The 17,590-nt window shown below is 44.7% G+C and overlaps 1 protein-coding gene across 2 annotated transcripts in view; it reads left to right on the top strand.

Annotated features, from left to right (window-relative positions):
* Nucleotides 1-15,404, top strand: part of LOC121573792 (lysine-specific demethylase 2B) — a 46,798-nt gene extending 31,394 nt beyond the window's left edge. The window contains exons 13-21 of one of the 2 annotated variants that reach the window (XM_041886089.2): nucleotides 4,379-4,615; nucleotides 4,919-5,062; nucleotides 9,154-9,240; nucleotides 9,413-9,736; nucleotides 10,078-11,138; nucleotides 11,867-12,030; nucleotides 12,736-12,897; nucleotides 13,171-13,389; nucleotides 14,782-15,404. In XM_041886089.2, coding sequence (XP_041742023.1) covers nucleotides 4,379-4,615; nucleotides 4,919-5,062; nucleotides 9,154-9,240; nucleotides 9,413-9,736; nucleotides 10,078-11,138; nucleotides 11,867-12,030; nucleotides 12,736-12,897; nucleotides 13,171-13,389; nucleotides 14,782-14,963 — 2,580 coding nt within the window. In that variant the 3' untranslated portion in view covers nucleotides 14,964-15,404. Of the gene's footprint in view, nucleotides 1-4,378; nucleotides 4,616-4,918; nucleotides 5,063-9,153; nucleotides 9,241-9,403; nucleotides 9,737-10,077; nucleotides 11,139-11,866; nucleotides 12,031-12,735; nucleotides 12,898-13,170; nucleotides 13,390-14,781 lie in introns of both variants that reach the window. The other variant, XM_041886088.2, reaches the window with a different exon arrangement.
* The last annotated feature ends 2,186 nt before the right edge of the window (nucleotides 15,405-17,590 follow it).

The following is a 17,590-nucleotide window of genomic DNA, read 5'->3' as shown; positions in this document are numbered from 1 at the left end:
TACTTTTTTCTTTACATAGTTGAATGTGCTGACAACAAAATCACACAAAAATTATCAATGGAAATCAAATTTATCAACCCATGGAGGTCTGGATTTGGAGTCACCCTCAAAATTAAAGTGGAAAACCACACTACAGGCTGATCCAACTTTGATGTAATGCCCTTAAAACAAGTCAAAATGAGGCTCAGTAGTGTGTGTGGCCTCCACGTGCCTGTATGACCTCCCTACAATGCCTGGGCATGCTCCTGATGAGGTGGCGGATGGTCTCCTGAGGGATCTCCTCCCAGACCTGGACTAAAGCATCCGCCAACTCCTGGACAGTCTGTGGTGCAACGTGGCGTTGGTGGATGGAGCGAGACATGATGTCCCAGATGTGCTCAATTGGATTCAGGTCTGGGGAACGGGCGGGCCAGTCCATAGCATAAATGCCTTCCTCTTGCAGGAACTGCTGACACACTCCAGCCACATGAGGTCTAACATTGTCTTGCATTAGGAGGAACCCAGGGCCAACTGCACCAGCATATGGTCTCACAAGGGGTCTGAGGATCTCATCTTGGTACCTAATGGCAGTCAGGCTACCCCTGGCGAGCACATGGAGGGCTGTGCGGCCCCCCAAAGAAATGCCACCCCACACCATGACTGACTCACCGCCAAACCGGTCATGCTGGAGGATGTTGCAGGCAGCAGAACGTTCTCCACGGCGTCTCCAGACTCTGTCACGTCTGTCACATGTGCTCAGTGTGAACCTGCTTTCATCTGTGAAGAGCACAGGGCGCCAGTGGCGAATTTGCCAATCTTGGTGTTCTCTGGCAAATGCCAAACGTCCTGCACGGTGTTGGGCTGTAAGCACAACCCCCACCTGTGGACGTCGGGCCCTCATACCACCCTCATGGAGTCTGTTTCTGACCGTTTGAGCAGACACATGCACATTTGTGGCCTGCTGGAGGTCATTTTGCAGGGCTCTGGCAGTGCTCCTCCTGCTCCTCGGAGGTAGCGGTCCTGCTGCTGGGTTGTTGCCCTCCTACGGCCTCCTCCACGTCTCCTGATGTACTGGCCTGTCTCCTGGTAGCGCTTCCATGCTCTGGACACTACGCTGACAGACACAGCAAACCTTCTTGCCACAGCTCGCATTGATGTGCCATCCTGGATGAGCTGCACTACCTGAGCCACTTGTGTGGGTTGTAGACTCTGTCTCATGCTACCACTAGAGTGAAAGCACCGCCAGCATTCAAAAGTGACCAAAACATCAGCCAGGAAGCATAGGAATTGAGAAGTGGTCTGTGGTCACCACCTGCAGAACCACTTCTTTATTGGGGGTGTCTTGCTAATTGCCTATAATTTCCACCTGTTGTCTATTCCATTTGCACAACAGCATGTGAAATGTATTGTCAATCAGTGTTGCTTCCTAAGTGGACAGTTTGATTTCACAGAAGTGTGATTGACTTGGAGTTACATTGTGTTGTTTAAGTGTTCCCTTAATTTTTTTGAGCATATATATATATATATACAGTGGGGAGAATAAGTATTTGATACACTGCCGATTTTGCAGGTTTTCCTACTTACAAAGCATGTAGAGGTCTGTAATTTTTATCATATGTACACTTCAACTGTGAGAGACGGAATCTAAAACAAAAATCCAGAAAATCACATTGTATGATTTTTAAGAAATTAATTTGCATTTTATTGCATGACATAAGTATTTGATCACCTACCAACCAGTAAGAATTCCAGCTCTCACAGTCCTGTAAGTTTTTCTTTAAGAAGCCCTCCTGTTCTCCACTCATTACCTGTATTAACTGCACCTGTTTGAACTCGTTACCTGTATAAAAGACACCTGTCCACACACTCAATCAAACAGACTCCAACCTCTCGACAATGGCCAAGACCAGAGAGCTGTGTAAGGACATCAGGGATAACATTGTAGACCTGCACAAGGCTGGGATGGGCTACAGGACAATAGGCAAGCAGCTTGGTGAGAAGGCAACAACTGTTGGCGCAATTATTAGAAAATGGAAGAAGTTCAAGATGACGGTCAATCAACCTCGGTCTGGGGCTCCATGCAAGATCTCACCTCGTGGGGCATCAATGATCATGAGGAAGGTGAGGGATCAGCCCAGAACTACATGGTAGGACCTGGTCAATGACCTTAAGAGAGCTGGGACCACAGTCTCAAAGAAAACCATTAGTAACACACTACGCCGTCATGGATTAAAATCCTGCAGTGCACGCAAGGTCCCCCTGCTCAAGCCAGCGCATGTCCAGGCCCGTCTGAAGTTTGCCAATGACCATCTGGATGATCCAGAGGAGGAATGGGAGAAGGTCACGTGGTCTGATGAGACATAAATAGAGCTTTTTGGTCTAAACTCCACTCGCCGTGTTTGGAGGAAGAAGAAGAATGAGTACAACCCCAAGAACACCATCCAACCGTGAAGCATGGAGGTGGAAACATCATTCTTTGGGGATGCTTTTCTGCAAAGGGGACAGGACGACTGCACCGTATTGAGGGGAGGATGGATGGGGCCATGTATCGCAAGATCTTGGCCAACAACCTCCTTCCCTCAGTAAGAGCATTGAAGATGGGTCATGGCTGGGTCTTCCAGCATGACAACGACCCGAAACACACAGCCAGGGCAACTAAGGAGTGGCTCCGTAAGAAGAATCTCAAGGTCCTGGAGTGACCTAGCCAGTCTCCAGACCTGAACCCAATAGAAAATCTTTGGAGGGAACTGAAAGTCCGTATTGCCCAGCGACATCCCCGAAACCTGAAGGATCTGGAGATGGTCTGTATGGAGGAGTGGGCCAAAATCCCTGCTGCAGTGTTTGCAAACCTGGTCAAGACCTACAGAAAACGTATGATCTCTGTAATTGCAAACAAAGGTTTCTGTATCAAATATTAAGTTCTGCTTTTCTGATGTATCAAATACTTATGTCATCCAATAAAATGCAAATTAATTACTTAAAAATCATAAAATGTGATTTTCTGGATTTTTGTTTTAGATTCCGTCTCTCAGAGTTTAAGTGTACCTATGATAAAAATTACAGACCTCTACATGCTTTGTAAGTAGGAAAACCTGCAAAATCGGCAGTGTATCAAATACTTGTTCTCCCCACTGTATGTGTGTATGTATATATATATATATATATATATATATATATATATATAATTAGAATATCATCTTTGTGAACTAACTCACCTAAATTAAAGCTAGACAGTCAGGGAGAATTGAAAATAAAACAAACTATGAACTCAGGAGTATTGATTTTGTTATTATGTTTGAGCTTAACACAGCATTAGCCATGTCAAAATGCATAGAATCGCAGGAAATTAGCTTTTAAAACTGCAACATTTTCTCTCAGCTCCATGGAGAAATGTGTAGAATTGCAGGAAATTGGCTTAAAATGCAAAACATTTTTCTACACCGCTAAGATTGGGGGCCTCTAAAATGTTCTTGGCCATGGACTGGTCCGGACCGAATTCAGCTGCGCCGATGGGCCGACCATGCCTATTGCCACGCCCCCCTGCCACACCCACCACCTAAGCCCCTTTTTGATCCAGAAAAAAAGAATGTAACCTGTGTGCACGTGCGTTGCGTGCGTGTGTTTTATGAGCAGCACATTCAATGTTGTCTCAGCGTTGACTCAGGGCCAGAAATAACAGAGGGGAAAATAAACTATGTCAGGAAGAAATAACTCAATAATGGAAAATGCTCCACATCAAAGCAGCCCCCCTCCCCTCCCCATCTCTCACTGCCTTCAATTTAATTTTACAGCACATTTAAACTTATGCCTTCTCCCTGTTACGTAAAACTGTTAGTGGTTCATGTTTTGGCATACAATGTTGCTAGGGAAACATGGAAACACTTTCAAACCAAGCTTCTAAGATGTTCGAGTACAGATGATTTGAGTTAGAAAAATTGCATGTTCTCACTTGAGTGCGGTCCATGGTTCTGTGTTTTCCGTAGTAGATGGTTAGACCAGCGAACTGGGTATCACAGGTCATAATAAAGGCTCTGCTTCTTGTGACTCAGAACTGAATTGGTCAACTGCTGGGATTGATTAGATGAGTCAATTCACCTGGTTTCCCTAATCAGCTGCGAATTCAGGGGTCAATATTATAGCAAATACTGCAACACCCTGCAGACCTGATCCCGTATTTACAAAGCCTCTCAGCGTAGGAGTGCTGATCTAAGGTCAGTCTTTTAGATCATAATGAACAAGAGTATATGGACCTGATCCTAGATCAGCACTCCTACTCTGAGACGCGTTGTGAATATAGGCCCAGATCCATCTGTCTCTGTATCAGACCTTGCTTTCACGTTTTGTGTTGTTGTACTATAACGACACCTCACTCTCCTACCTCTCCCTCTTCTCCTTTCAGCAGCAGAGACCTCCCAACAGGCCCAAACCCAAAATGGCGGCCTCGTCTCCTGTGGCGGCGGTCAAGCTGTCGGCCAGCCGGAGCACGTCTGGCGCCCGGCGGAGGAGGACGCGCTGTCGGAAGTGTGAGGCGTGCCTGAGGACAGAGTGTGGAGAATGCCACTTCTGTAAAGACATGAAGAAGTTTGGAGGGCCGGGTCGTATGAAACAATCCTGCATCATGAGGCAGTGTATCGCGGTAGGTCTCCTATTAATCTTAAACTAAAACTAACCTGCAGAGTATTTGGACATTCTTTGTTTGTGTGTGGACATTTTATCTGGTGACTATGTATAGAGAGTGAGTTTGTGGTCCTCTGTAGCTCAATTGGTAGAGCATGGCGCTTGTAACGCCCGGGTAGTGGGTTCGATCCCCGGGACCACCCATACGTAAAAATGTATGCACGCATGACTGTAAGTCGCTTTGGATAAAAGCGTCTGCTAAATGGCATATAATATGATTATGATTTATAATATGCTAATGTAGTGTTTGTGTTGTCTCCAGCCTGTCCTGCCCCACACCGCAGTGTGTCTGGTGTGTGGGGAGGCAGGGAAGGAGGACACGGTGGAGGAAGAGGAGGACAAGTTTAACCTCATGCTCATGGAGTGCTCCATCTGCAATGAGATAGTCCATCCACTCTGCCTCAAGGTAAACTGCTCAATACATTATGCTGTTACTGAGCATCTTATATCTGTCTGATTTGATTCAATGTGAGCACTTACATTACTGCAGTGTATTTGTTTATGGTTGCCCTTCCTCCTATAGAACAGAGGTCGGCAACAGGCGACCGAGAGTGGTTTGGTTTTGTCCCCACCCCCCCAAAAAAATATTACAATTTTTTAGGATTTATGTTTTTGGTCAAAAAAGAATGTAAAGTCATCAGGAATTCACCAAAAAATGAGTTTAATTTAGGAAATCTGTTCCCAAGTATTCCCACAAATAAAAATAAACTGACATACGTGTAATCATGGTATGAAATTATTGTTATTAGGGGTTCACAGCAAAGCTGTGAAACCTATTGTTATTCTTAGATTATATATATTTTTCATGACATGGTCAAATAACTTGAGCATAGATTAGTAACTTTTTTTTCTAATTTGGCACACAGAAACAAGAGGCCATGAGTAGAATGGCACCGATTGGGTGGCACAGTTATAAGCAGTCTCACTTACACCCCGATATCCGCTGCTCCGTTTGACTTAGAGACTTGAACCTGTGCATTCGGAAAGTATTCAGACCCCTTGACTTTTTCCACATTTTGTTACTTTACAGCCTTATTCTAAAACTGTTTTTTTGGGGGGGTTTTCAATCTACATACAATACCCCATAATGACAAAGCAAAAACAGGTTTCTAGAAATGTTTGCTAATTTATTACAAATAAAAAACTGAAATATTACATTTACATACACTACCGTTCAAAAGTTTGGGGTCACTTAGAAATGTCCTTGTTTTCGAAAGAAAAGCCAATTTTTTGTCCATTTAAAATAACATCAAATTGATCAGAAATACAGTGTAGACATTGTTAATGTTGTAAATGGCTATTGTAGCTGGAAACGGCTGATTTTTAATGGAATATCTACATAGGCCCATTATCAGCAACCATCAGTCCTGTGTTCCAATGGCTATTCTTGTTCTGAGAAATGAAGGCTATTCCATGCGAGAAATTGCCAAGAAACTAAAGATCTCGTACAACACTGTGTACTACTCCCTTCACAGAACAGCGCAAACTGGCTCTAACCAGAATAGAAAGAGGAGTGGGAGGCCCCGGTGCAGAACAGAGCAAGAGGACAAATACAATAGTGTCTAGTTTGAGAAACAGTCGCCTCACAGGTCCTCAACTGGCAGCTTCATTAAATAGTACCCGCAAAACACCAGTCTCAACGTCAACAGTGAAGAGGCGACTCCGGGATGCTGACCTTCTGTGAAGGGAGTAGTACACAGCGTTGTACGAGATCTTCAGTTTCTTGGCAAGTTGTAGAAACATCTCAAGGATGATCAATGGGAACAGGATGCACCTGAGCTCAATTTCGAGTCTCATAGCAAAGGGTCTGAATACTTATATAAATAAGGTATTTCTGTTTTTATTTTTAATACATTTGCAAAGATTCTACAAATCTATTTTGGGCTTGACATTATCGAGTATTGTGTGTAGATTGATAAGGAAAAAAATACAATTTAAGCCATTTTAGAATAAGGCTGTAATGTAACAACATGTGGAAAAAGTCAAGGGGTTTGAATACTTTCCGAATGCACTGTATGTGTCTTTACTCACGTTGAATACATTTGCCTCAAGGACCGATAAGGTCCATCAGGATAGATTTTCCTCCATCTTGACATTTTGGAAAACCTTTTGGAAAAACGTATTCTCATGAACCATAAGTCGGCATGTAGGCCCATGGTACATCTCTTACCTTAGTTTGAGAAAAGCTAATGGATTAGTTAAGAGATGGCTGAGTTATTGATAAATCAGGAAATCAGATTTCATGTGTCAATTTAAATCCTTTTGTAAATCCACTTTGTAAATCCAATGTAACGTCATCAAAGACATTACATTGATGAACCATGTTAAGTTTGGCATTGATATCTTAACAAATAAGGAAACTATTAACGATTCACTTTTTTGACTATGTAACGCTACTGCTTAAAATAATCATAAAAAATCTTCTCATGGACTAAAAGTTAGATTCACTCCAAATTTGGTTGTTGGACTCATCACAATGGTCCCTAAAGAGTTTAAGAAAATAACCTTTATGCAATCAATGTTGGCCAGTAGATGCATATTAGCACATACAGTGAGGGAAAAAAGTATTTGATCCCCTGCTGATTTTGTACGTTTGCCCACTGACAAAGAAATGATCAGTCTATAATTTTAATGGTATGTTTATTTGAACAGTGAGAGACAGAATAACAACAATAAAATCCAGAAAAACTCATGTCAGAAATGTTATAAATTGATTTGCATTTTAATGAGAGAAATAAGTATTTGACCCCTCTGCAAAACATGACTTAGTACTTGGTGGCAAAACCCTTGTTGGCAATCACAGAGGTCAGACGTTTCTTGTAGTTGGCCACCAGGTTTGTACACATCTCAGGAGGGATTTTGTCCCACTCCTCTTTGCAGATCTTCTCCAAGTCATTAAAGTTTCGAGATTGACGTTTGGCAACTCGAACCTTCAGCTCCCTCCACAGATTTTCTATGGGATTAAGGTCTGGATACTGGCTAGGCCACTCCAGGACCTTAATGTGCTTGTTCTTAAGCCACTCCTTTGTTGCCTTGGCCTTGTGTTTTGGGTCATTGTCATGCTGGAATACCCATCCACGACCCATTTTCAATGCCCTGGCTGAGGGAAGGAGGTTCTCACCCAAGATTTGACGGTACATGGCCCCGTCCATCGTCCCTTTGATGCGGTGAAGTTGTCCTGTCCCCTTAGCAGAAAAACACCCCCAAAGCATAATGTTTCCACCTCCATGTTTGACGATGGGGATGGTGTTCTTGGGGTCATAAGCAGCATTCCTCCTCCTCCAAACACTGCGAGTTGAGTTGATGCCAAAGAGCTCGATTTTGGTCTCATCTGACCACAACACTTTCACCCAGTTCTCCTCTGAATCATTCAGATGTTCATTGGCTAACTTCAGACGGGCCTGTATATGTGCTTTCTTGAGCAGGGGGACCTTGCTGCAGGATTTCAGTCATTCACGGCGTAGTGTGTTACCAATTGTTTTCTTGGTGACTATGGTCCCAGCTGCCTTGAGATCATTGACAAGATCCTCCCGTGTAGTTCTGGGCTGATTCCTCACCGTTCTCATGATCATTGCAACTCCACGTGGTGAGATCTTGCATGGAGCCCCAGGCCGAGGGAGATTGACAGTTCTTTTGTGTTTCTTCCATTTGCGAATAATCGCACCAACTGTTGTCACCTTCTCACCAAGCTGCTTGGCGATGGTCTTGTAGCCCATTCCAGTCTTGTGTAGGTCTACAATCTTGTCCCTGACATCCTTGGAGAGCTCTTTGGTCTTGGCCATGGTGGAGAGTTTGGAATCTGATTGATTGATTGCTTCTGTGGACAGGTGTCTTTTATACAGGTAACAAGCTGAGATTAGGAGCACTCCCTTTAAGAGTGTGCTCCTAATCTCAGCTCGTTACCTGTATAAAAGACACCTGGGAGCCAGAAATCTTTCTGATTGAGAGGGGGTCAAATACTTATTTCCCTCATTAAAATGCAAATCAATTTATAACATTTCTGACATTTGTTTTTCTGGATTTTGTTGTTGTTATTCTGTCTCTCACTGTTCAAATAAACCTACCATTAAAATTATAGACTAATAATTTCTTTGTCAGTGGGCAAACGTACAAAATCAGCAGGGGATCAAATACTTTTTTCCCTCACTGTATGTTAACTACTTTGCATATGTAACGCTAATGATTTTGTATTTTGTACACATGAAGGAAGATACAGTAGTTTGTCATCCTGTGAACCCCATTCAATGCTGCTCGCAGCTAAAAAATTGGGGGGCTAAGTTGTGGTCAATTTGCAGTGTACAAATTATAATTATGTTCCGACCCCCCCCCGACCATCCGCTCCGACAAATTCGACCCGCAGATTAATCTAGTTGCCTACCCCTGCTATAAAGTATTTATGCTGCAAATGATAAATGATAGCTTTGCTTCAAACTGTATCACTTTTACTTGTGCTTACTATCGCCTTCACCCACTCACTACCTGTGCTGTCTTGTTCAGGTTAAAAATTCTGGTGGAGTTGTAAATGAAGAGTTGCCAAACTGCTGGGAGTGTCCAAAATGCAACCATGCAGGGAAGACCGGGAAAGTAAGCATCTACGTGGGTGTGGAAATGAATGTTCTTGGCAGAATATCTAGGCTCTGCACTGTTCAATAAATCAAATTTATTGTAAAAATTATTTTGAATTAAGTGTCCAGAAAACAAATAGGCAAAAGGTATAAAGTTGTCTTCCCTTGTTTCTTCCCTTTTGGCTGTCAAGCAAAAAAGAGGACCAGGGTTCAAGTACGCGTCCAACCTTCCCGGGTCGCTACTGAAGGACTCGCGATTGAACCGTGACATCAAGGAAGAGTCCGACCCGCCCAGTGTGCCAACGTCACCCACTGCAGTGAAGAGGAAGGCAGAGCGTGATGACACCCCCAAGAGGAAAGCAGAGGAATATCCTCCTCTGAAGAAACGTTCTCCCATGTTGTCTCTGGGCGGGCTACCCCATCCTCGACCCAGGCCTGAGGACAACCCTCTGAGGAAGAAGAGGAAGCTGTTCGACATTAAAGATGAGGACGAGCCTCCTGTTGTCAAGAAAAAGGTAATTTATCCAACAGGCTTTAGGCTGACCATGGATAATTCAGTTTATATTGAAGTGTCTGTCTGTACTGAGCATTCCTCTTGATTTGATAAGAAACCGATTAGATAAGGCCCAGAGTTTATTTTGTCAAGATTCTATTACCAAACAGTAACCCTTTTGATTTGAGAATCGTAGTCCACTTACTTGTCAAACACTATTTTGAGAAAAATATTTGATAAATAAGATCTTATAAAACTATTTGGAGAAAGATATATGATAAATAAGATCTTATAAAAATGCAAATTCAAACTGTAACAAATGAATGTCAGAGTAATTCATATACTCCCCATGTTCCCTTACAGAAGAAGCCCCCAAAACCTGATGACACCTTCACTCCCAAGCTGTTACGGCCCATCAAGCAAGAGAGAGTTGATGAGGACGAAGACCATGAAGAGGAGGACAGATACACAGGGGACAGGGTTGCAGCTAAAGGGAAAAGAGAAGAAGAGGATGAAGATAAGGAGGAGGAAGAAGAGGAGAAAGATGGTGGTGTAGAGGACAGGAAAGACGGTAAAGTAAAGACTATGCTGAGTCCACTGCTACGGACGTCTGCAGCCAGAGAGAGTGACCAGTCCTGCTCCAGCTCTCCCCGGGCAGGGCCCAGCAGTGAGGGGGGTGATGCCCCAGAGAAGACACTTGGCCAGCTGAAGGCACACCAGCGACGCCGCCTCCCCAACAAAGAGCTGAGCAAGGAGCTGAGCAAAGAGCTCAACCAGGAGATCCAGAAGACAGAGGACTGCTTGGCCAATCAGAACCGCAGACCACTGAAGAAGGAGAACAGCCCAACCAATAACAACCGTCGACCACTGAAGACTGAGGACTCCTCGACCAATCAGAACCGCAGACCACTAAAAACAGAGGACTCCCCCACCAATCATAACCGCAGGCCAATTAAGACTGAGGATGGCCTATCCAATCACAACCGTCGACCATTGAAGACCGAGGACTGCTTGGCCAATCAGAACCACAGGCCAATGAAGACCGAGCCTGAGAGTGATGGGGAGGAGCCTAAGCCCAAGCGGCCACTCGACAACGGCAGCAGTGACCTCGGAGACTGGCTCCACCCCAGGGGGCGGGAGGTGAACGGGACACCCCGCCAGCTCTCGCCCCTGGGGTGGAACCGCAGCCCTCCGATCACGCCCATTTGCCCACGCCCCCCTCCCTGCCGCTCACCGCCCAAGTGTGTACAGATGGAGCGTCACGTGATCCGGCCGCCTCCCATCAGCCCCCCGCCAGACAGACTTCCCCTGGATGACGGACAGGCCCACGTGATGCGCAGGGAGTTGTGGATGGTCGTGTTCAGCCACCTCGCACACAGAGACCTGTGTGTCTGCATGCGCGTCTGCAAGACCTGGAACAGATGGTGAGCTGTAGCTATCGGAGGTCATGTCTACACTTGACACTTACATGCGACTTCTGCTATCAGAATACAAAGATTGCATTGAAAAGATGGGTCTAGTCTGAATGCGATCAGGCACCCAACTTGTGTTTTGGGACCAAGAGGCACTTTTTCAAATACGTTCCTTGCGTGTGGGGATCGTGTTTGCTGGCCTCAAATGCTTTTGTTTGGTTAGTGTTATGCAATCCCTTCAGCATTGCTTGCTAGCTACAGAGGTTAGCTGGCTACTTAGCTACAGTAGTTAGCTACAGTAGTTAGCTACTGCCATTAGTTGTTGTTATTATCATATTTTGATATTCCACCGTTTGTAGAATGCATTCTGGCATTTGATTATAGTGTGGGAACGGACACAATGTGTACATGGTGGACACATTTAAATGTAAATGTAGACTAATGACGTGTTCGGAATTCCATGATCAGAACTCCATTATCAGAATACTAAAGCTGCATGAACTGTCAAGTCTAGACACGGCCTGATAGACCAAAGGGTTTGATACCAAGTTGGACAAATCAGTCTTGTGAATAGTGGGTTGTGTTTTTCAAAGTGGTCCTTGTTCATTGGAAAGACAGTATGAACACTAAGCTGTAAGGCTCGTAGCTTGCCTAGAGCTCTCACCTCAGTGTAGTCTTTCCACAGTTGTAGCTATGGTGGCTGTGTGATCATGTAGTTACCTTCGTCCCTGCCTCCGCAGGTGCTGTGATAAGAGACTGTGGACGCGGATCGATCTGAACCGCTGTAAATCCATCACTCCCCTAATGCTGAGTGGCATCATCCGCAGACAGCCTGTGGCTCTGGACCTCAGCTGGACCAACATCTCCAAGAAGCAACTCAGCTGGCTCATCAACAGGCTGCCAGGTAAACACCAGCCAGCAGTGTTGTAACTGAGGCAATGTGCATATCCCTCTGTGCCTTTATAATAGAACGGTCTGAACTGTATAGGTATGTACAGTATACACCGAGCCATTATACTGTGTCTCTGTCCATGGCTCTGGGTACACACTGCAAACCTGGTGTCACCACTGCAGCCTGTTACTGGGCTTCTCTGTACTGAGAGCATTGATAAGAACGTATTTAATGTGACTAGTTTGGGGATAATGTAACACTCTCTTTGTTTCCTTGGTTGGGTGAGCTGGAAGTTTCAGAGAATGCTGCATTATGTCTGTGACTCTGCTCCATAATAATTGTATCCCCAGGGGTTCCTGAGTGTTTCTGAGGATTTGTTTTGTTTCTTATCGGTTTCTTCTCAGGATTAATTATGCAGCGACTGTAATACATTTGCATAGTGATGGTTTTTGTTTGCTTGTTTTTGCACCCTCAGGTTAATGAACTGTTGGAGACTATTAAGATTGTTTTTCCCCTCAAAGGATTGAAAGGGGCAGCAGATAATGTTACACGTTTTCGAGTTACTTAGTTAGGACTGACTTAGTCCGAGGGAGGCAGCACCAATTCTGTAATATGAATATAGCGTTTGGTTTCTGTCATTTTGACAGTGCTAGGGTGTGTTTAGTAGGAATTGAGAGAGAGTGTGAGTGATGTCGTTGAGTTTTGTTGTTCCTGCAGGTCTGCGGATGCTGCTGCTCTCAGGTTGCTCCTGGGTGGCTGTGTCTGCCCTCTGCACTGCCAGCTGCCCGCTGCTGCGCACCCTGGATGTCCAGTGGGTAGAGGGGCTCAAAGACGCCCAGATGAGGGATCTGCTCTCACCCCCCACAGACAACAGACCAGGTAGGTTCTCGCCATCCTGCACTGTGTTAGTGACCATTTGGACATGTGGTGTGAAGTATTGAGCAGTATATCAATCTGTTTTGCAGTCCAGTCAGGCTGCTGCAGCCCATCCATGTCAGGTCTTGAGTGTGCTCTTTGGTGACCCTTTGTGTCGGTCTTTATAGGCCACACAGCTGGAAACGCTTGCATTCGATTCTGCTCCTAGTAGAAGTAAGAAAGGTTTAAAAAATAACTTGACATGCATTCAATCTTTGTCTCTCTCTCCCTCCCTAGGTCAGCTGGACAACAGGAGTAAACTGCGAAACGTGATGGACCTGCGTCTGGCCGGGCTGGACATCACGGACACCTCCCTGCGCCTCCTCATCCGATACATGCCCCAGCTGACCAGACTGGACCTGAGCTACTGCAACCACGTCACTGACCAGTCAGTCAACATCCTGACCGCTGCAGGGACCTCCACCAGAGACTCGCTCACTGACGTCAACCTCTCCGGTAGGAGCATACAAGGCCATGTCACAATATCTACTATCACTATAGACATTGGCTATGTCAGAATGTATTCACTGCTAACAGTACTATTCACTATTTAGAACATACCGGTGAGAATTCAGACATGGCTATTGTCTGCTCATTGTAACATTAATTATTTGCTTCATAGGTCTTATTGAATTACATTTACATTTACAAACAATTTTTTTGGGGGGGGGGGTTGGAGTAAAGGGTGGGTGGGGGGGTAGAAGGATTACTTTATCCTATCCCAGGTATTCCTTAAAGAGGTGGGGTTTCAAATGTCTCCGGAAGGTGGTGAGTGACTCCGCTGTCCTGGCGTCGTGAGGGAGCTTGTTCCACCATTGGGGTGCCAGAGCAGCGTACAGTTTTGACTGGGCTGAGCGGGAACTATGCTTCCGCAGAGATAGGGGAGCCAGCAGGCCAGAGGTGGATGAACGCAGTGCCCTCGTTTGGGTGTAGGGACTGATCAGAGCCTGAAGGTACGGAGGTGCCGTACCCCTCACAGCTCCGTAGGCAAGCACCATGGTCTTGTAGCAGATGCGAGCTTCAACTGGAAGCCAGTGGAGTGTGCGGAGGAGCGGGGTGACGTGAGAGAACTTGGGAAGGTTGAACACCAGACGGGCTGCGGCATTCTGGATGAGTTGTAGGGGTTTAATGGCACAGGCAGGGAGCCCAGCCAACAGCGAGTTGCAGTAATCCAGACGGGAGATGACAAGTGCCTGGATTAGGACCTGTGCCGCTTCCTGTGTAAGGCAGGGTCGTACTCTCCAAATGTTGTAGAGCATGAACCTACAGGATCGGGTCACCGCCTTGATGTTAGGAATGAATGACGACAAATGTTCCCTACTGAGATGAATGTACGCCTCATAAAGTCATATAAAGACCCCATGGATGCCAGTATAAAGTATAAATAGCTTTAATTGTGTCTATGCACAGTTGGAGCCATGGTGTGGAGTAAAACTAGGCTCCATTCCAAACACCATAACTGAAGTACCCCCATGGTTCTCCTCTCCCTGAGTAGTGCTGTTAAAGGTTGGGTCAATGTGGGACAGACAGACAGGGGGAACCGTGTGGCAGGCAGACTAATGAGCTCTCTGGCATCACTGATGTCTTAATATCCACTGTCAGTCACTCACTGATGGAACCCAATGAAAGCTTGTTAATGGGGGAAGCTGTCACCTATTGACTGTACTCGATATGCTCATGACTATGGTGAGGTTTTGGTTGGAGCCTTTATCCTAGAAAACAAATGACTGGTATGATCAAGTATATAGGAGGCGCCTATCTGTCTGTGTATTAACTGAAGATGATGAATGGTCTCATATTACATCAACCTCATACTGTATGTTCCTCCTCCTTCCCTAATCTCTGCAGTGTGCAACAGAGTCACGGACCAGTCGCTGACCTACTTCAAGCGCTGTGGAAGCATCTGTCATATTGACTTGCGCTACTGCAAGCAGGTGACCAAAGAGGGCTGCGAGCAGTTCATTGCTGAGATGTCAGTGAGTGTACAGTTTGGACTAGTAGAGGAGAAACTACTGCAGAAACTCAGCTAGTGGACAAACAGCAGGTGGACGAAGACTGCACTGTATGCACTGGCTAGCTAGGACACTCGTTAGAATAAGGAACTGGCAAGGGTGGCGTTATCGCCATGGAGAAAGTGTTGTACAACCCACATTGGAAATGGCATAAGACATTTTAAAGTGACTGTTGCCCTGGTACTCATTGAATGGCTCTTGTGCTGCCGAAGCAAGAATGTTTTCCAAAACAGGATTTTCAACAGGACTCTCGGCTTTACTGGAAATACATTTATTTTCGTTTGTCTTTGCTAAGATATTGAAGTATTTTTTTGGTTCTTTCTGCAAATGAACATGCAGTGAATGTACACCGGGGTGGGCCAAGGATCCGGAGAGGTTTGAGTAAAAACAAATATATACACTGAGTGAATAAAACATTAGGAACACCTTCCTAATATTGAGTTGCAACCCTTTTGCCCTCAGAACAGCCTCAATTCATCGGGGCATGGACTCTGCAAGGTGTCAAGAGTTCCATAGGGATGCTGGCCCATGTTGACTCCAATGCTTCTTACAGTTCTGTCAAGTTGGCTGGATGTCCTTTAGGTGGTGGACCATTCTTGATACACATGGGAAATTGTTGAGCGTGAAAAACCCAGCAGCGTTGCAGTTCTTGACACACTCAAACCTGTGTGCCTGGCACCTACTACCATACCCCGTTCAAAGGCACTTACATATTTTCTCTTGCCAATTCACCCTCTGAATGGCACACATACACAATCCATGTCTCAGTTGTCGCAAGGCTTAGAAATCCTTCTTTAACCTGGCTCCTCCCTTTCATCAACACTGATTGAAGTGGATTTAACAGGTGACATCAATAAGGGACCATAGCTTTCACCTGGTCAGTCTGTCATGGAAAGAGCAGGTGTTCTCTTTCCATGAAGAATTATTATTTTGGGTTAAAAAGACACTCCAGGCCACTCTTGAAAATCTAAAACTAGATAGAAAGTATGTAGAAATTATAATGGACCTATATATTTTAAAATAACTGCCTTTTTTTCTGGCCTCTAAATTGCTTTTGACGAACAAATCGGTCCGAAAAAATTAATCTGTGTGGCCCAAAGTTGAATTTTTAAACGCTGATGTGGCCCTCGAGCCAAAATGATTGGCCACCCCTGATGTACACAATGGTCATGTTTTTCTCATTTGGTTCATTATGTACTTTTGTTGCAATGCACCGTTTATGCATTATACAGAACATTTTTTTTTCATTTTAATCAAAGTGTTTCATACTTTTGTGCAGTATTGAATGCACTGATTTACATGTACCATTTTGATTGACACTATTCAATCTGCCTCACTGTTCCTTTTTTTATTATTTAGACTCAAACCTTCTCTGAAGATGTATGCCAATAGAGCAGTAGCTTGTTCTCTGCATGTGTTTTATATTTTATTTATTTAAGTGCTGCTGTTCCATTTGATATTTGTTTTACTCCACTTCAATTTCTAAATATCTAGAAAAATCGATTTCCACTGTTTGACAATTTTTTTATATTATTGTACTTTCCAAGGTTTATCAAGCCAGTGTGAGTTGGCACCAGTGACCGTTTGCTAGAGGAAGCATCAAGCATACCAAGAATCTGTCGGTCTCCATATACTAGGCTGGTGACATTACCATCCAGTTGTTTTTTTTATTTTTATTTTTTACAAGGGATTCTCATATCTTTAGATGCTGGTTTTAAAGACACGCTCCGGAACTTTGGCGACTAGTAAGTCTTTTTTTAAACCCTCCCACTTTCAGCTGGATGTGTCAATGCCGTTCATACATGCATAATCTACAGTGAGGGAAAAAAAGTATTTGATCCCCTGCTGATTTTGTACGTTTGCCCACTGACAAAGAAATGATCAGTCTATAATTTTAATGGTAGGTTTATTTGAACAGTGAGAGACAGAATAACAACAAAGAAATCCAGAAAAACGCATGTCAAAAATGTTATAAATTGATTTGCATTTTAATGAGGGAAATAAGTATTTGACCCCTCTGTAAAACATGACTTAGTACTTGGTGACAAAACCCTTGTTGGCAATCACAGAGGTCAGACGTTTCTTGTAGTTGGCCACAAGGTTTGCACACATCTCAGGAGGGATTTTGTTCCAGGCCTCTTTGCAGATCTTCTCCAAGTCATTAAAGTTTCAAGGCTGACGTTTGGCAACTCGAACCTTCAGCTCCCTCCACAGATTTTCTATGGGATTAAGGTCTGGAGACTGGCTAGGCCACTCCAGGACCTTAATGTGCTTCTTCTTGAGCCACTCCTTTGTTGCCTTGGCCGTGTGTTTTGGGTCATTGTCATGCTGGAATACCCATCCACGACCCATTTTCAATGCCCTGGCTGAGGGAAGGAGGTTCTCACCCAAGATTTGACGGTACATGGCCCCGTCCATCGTCCCTTTGATGCGGTGAAGTTGTCCTGTCCCCTTAGCAGAAAAACACCCCCAAAGCATAATGTTTCCACCTCCATGTTTGACGGTGGGGAAGGTGTTCTTGGGGTCATAGGCAGCCTTCCTCCTCCTCCAAACACGGCGAGTTGAGTTGATGCCAAAGAGCTCGATTTTGGTCTCATCTGACCACAACACTTTCACCCAGTTCTCCTCTGAATCATTCAGATGTT

Source organism: Coregonus clupeaformis, chromosome 9 (assembly GCF_020615455.1).
Source record: "Coregonus clupeaformis isolate EN_2021a chromosome 9, ASM2061545v1, whole genome shotgun sequence".
NCBI classification, from domain to species: Eukaryota; Metazoa; Chordata; class Actinopteri; order Salmoniformes; family Salmonidae; genus Coregonus; species Coregonus clupeaformis.
This window is presented reverse-complemented; position numbering and strand designations above follow the sequence as displayed.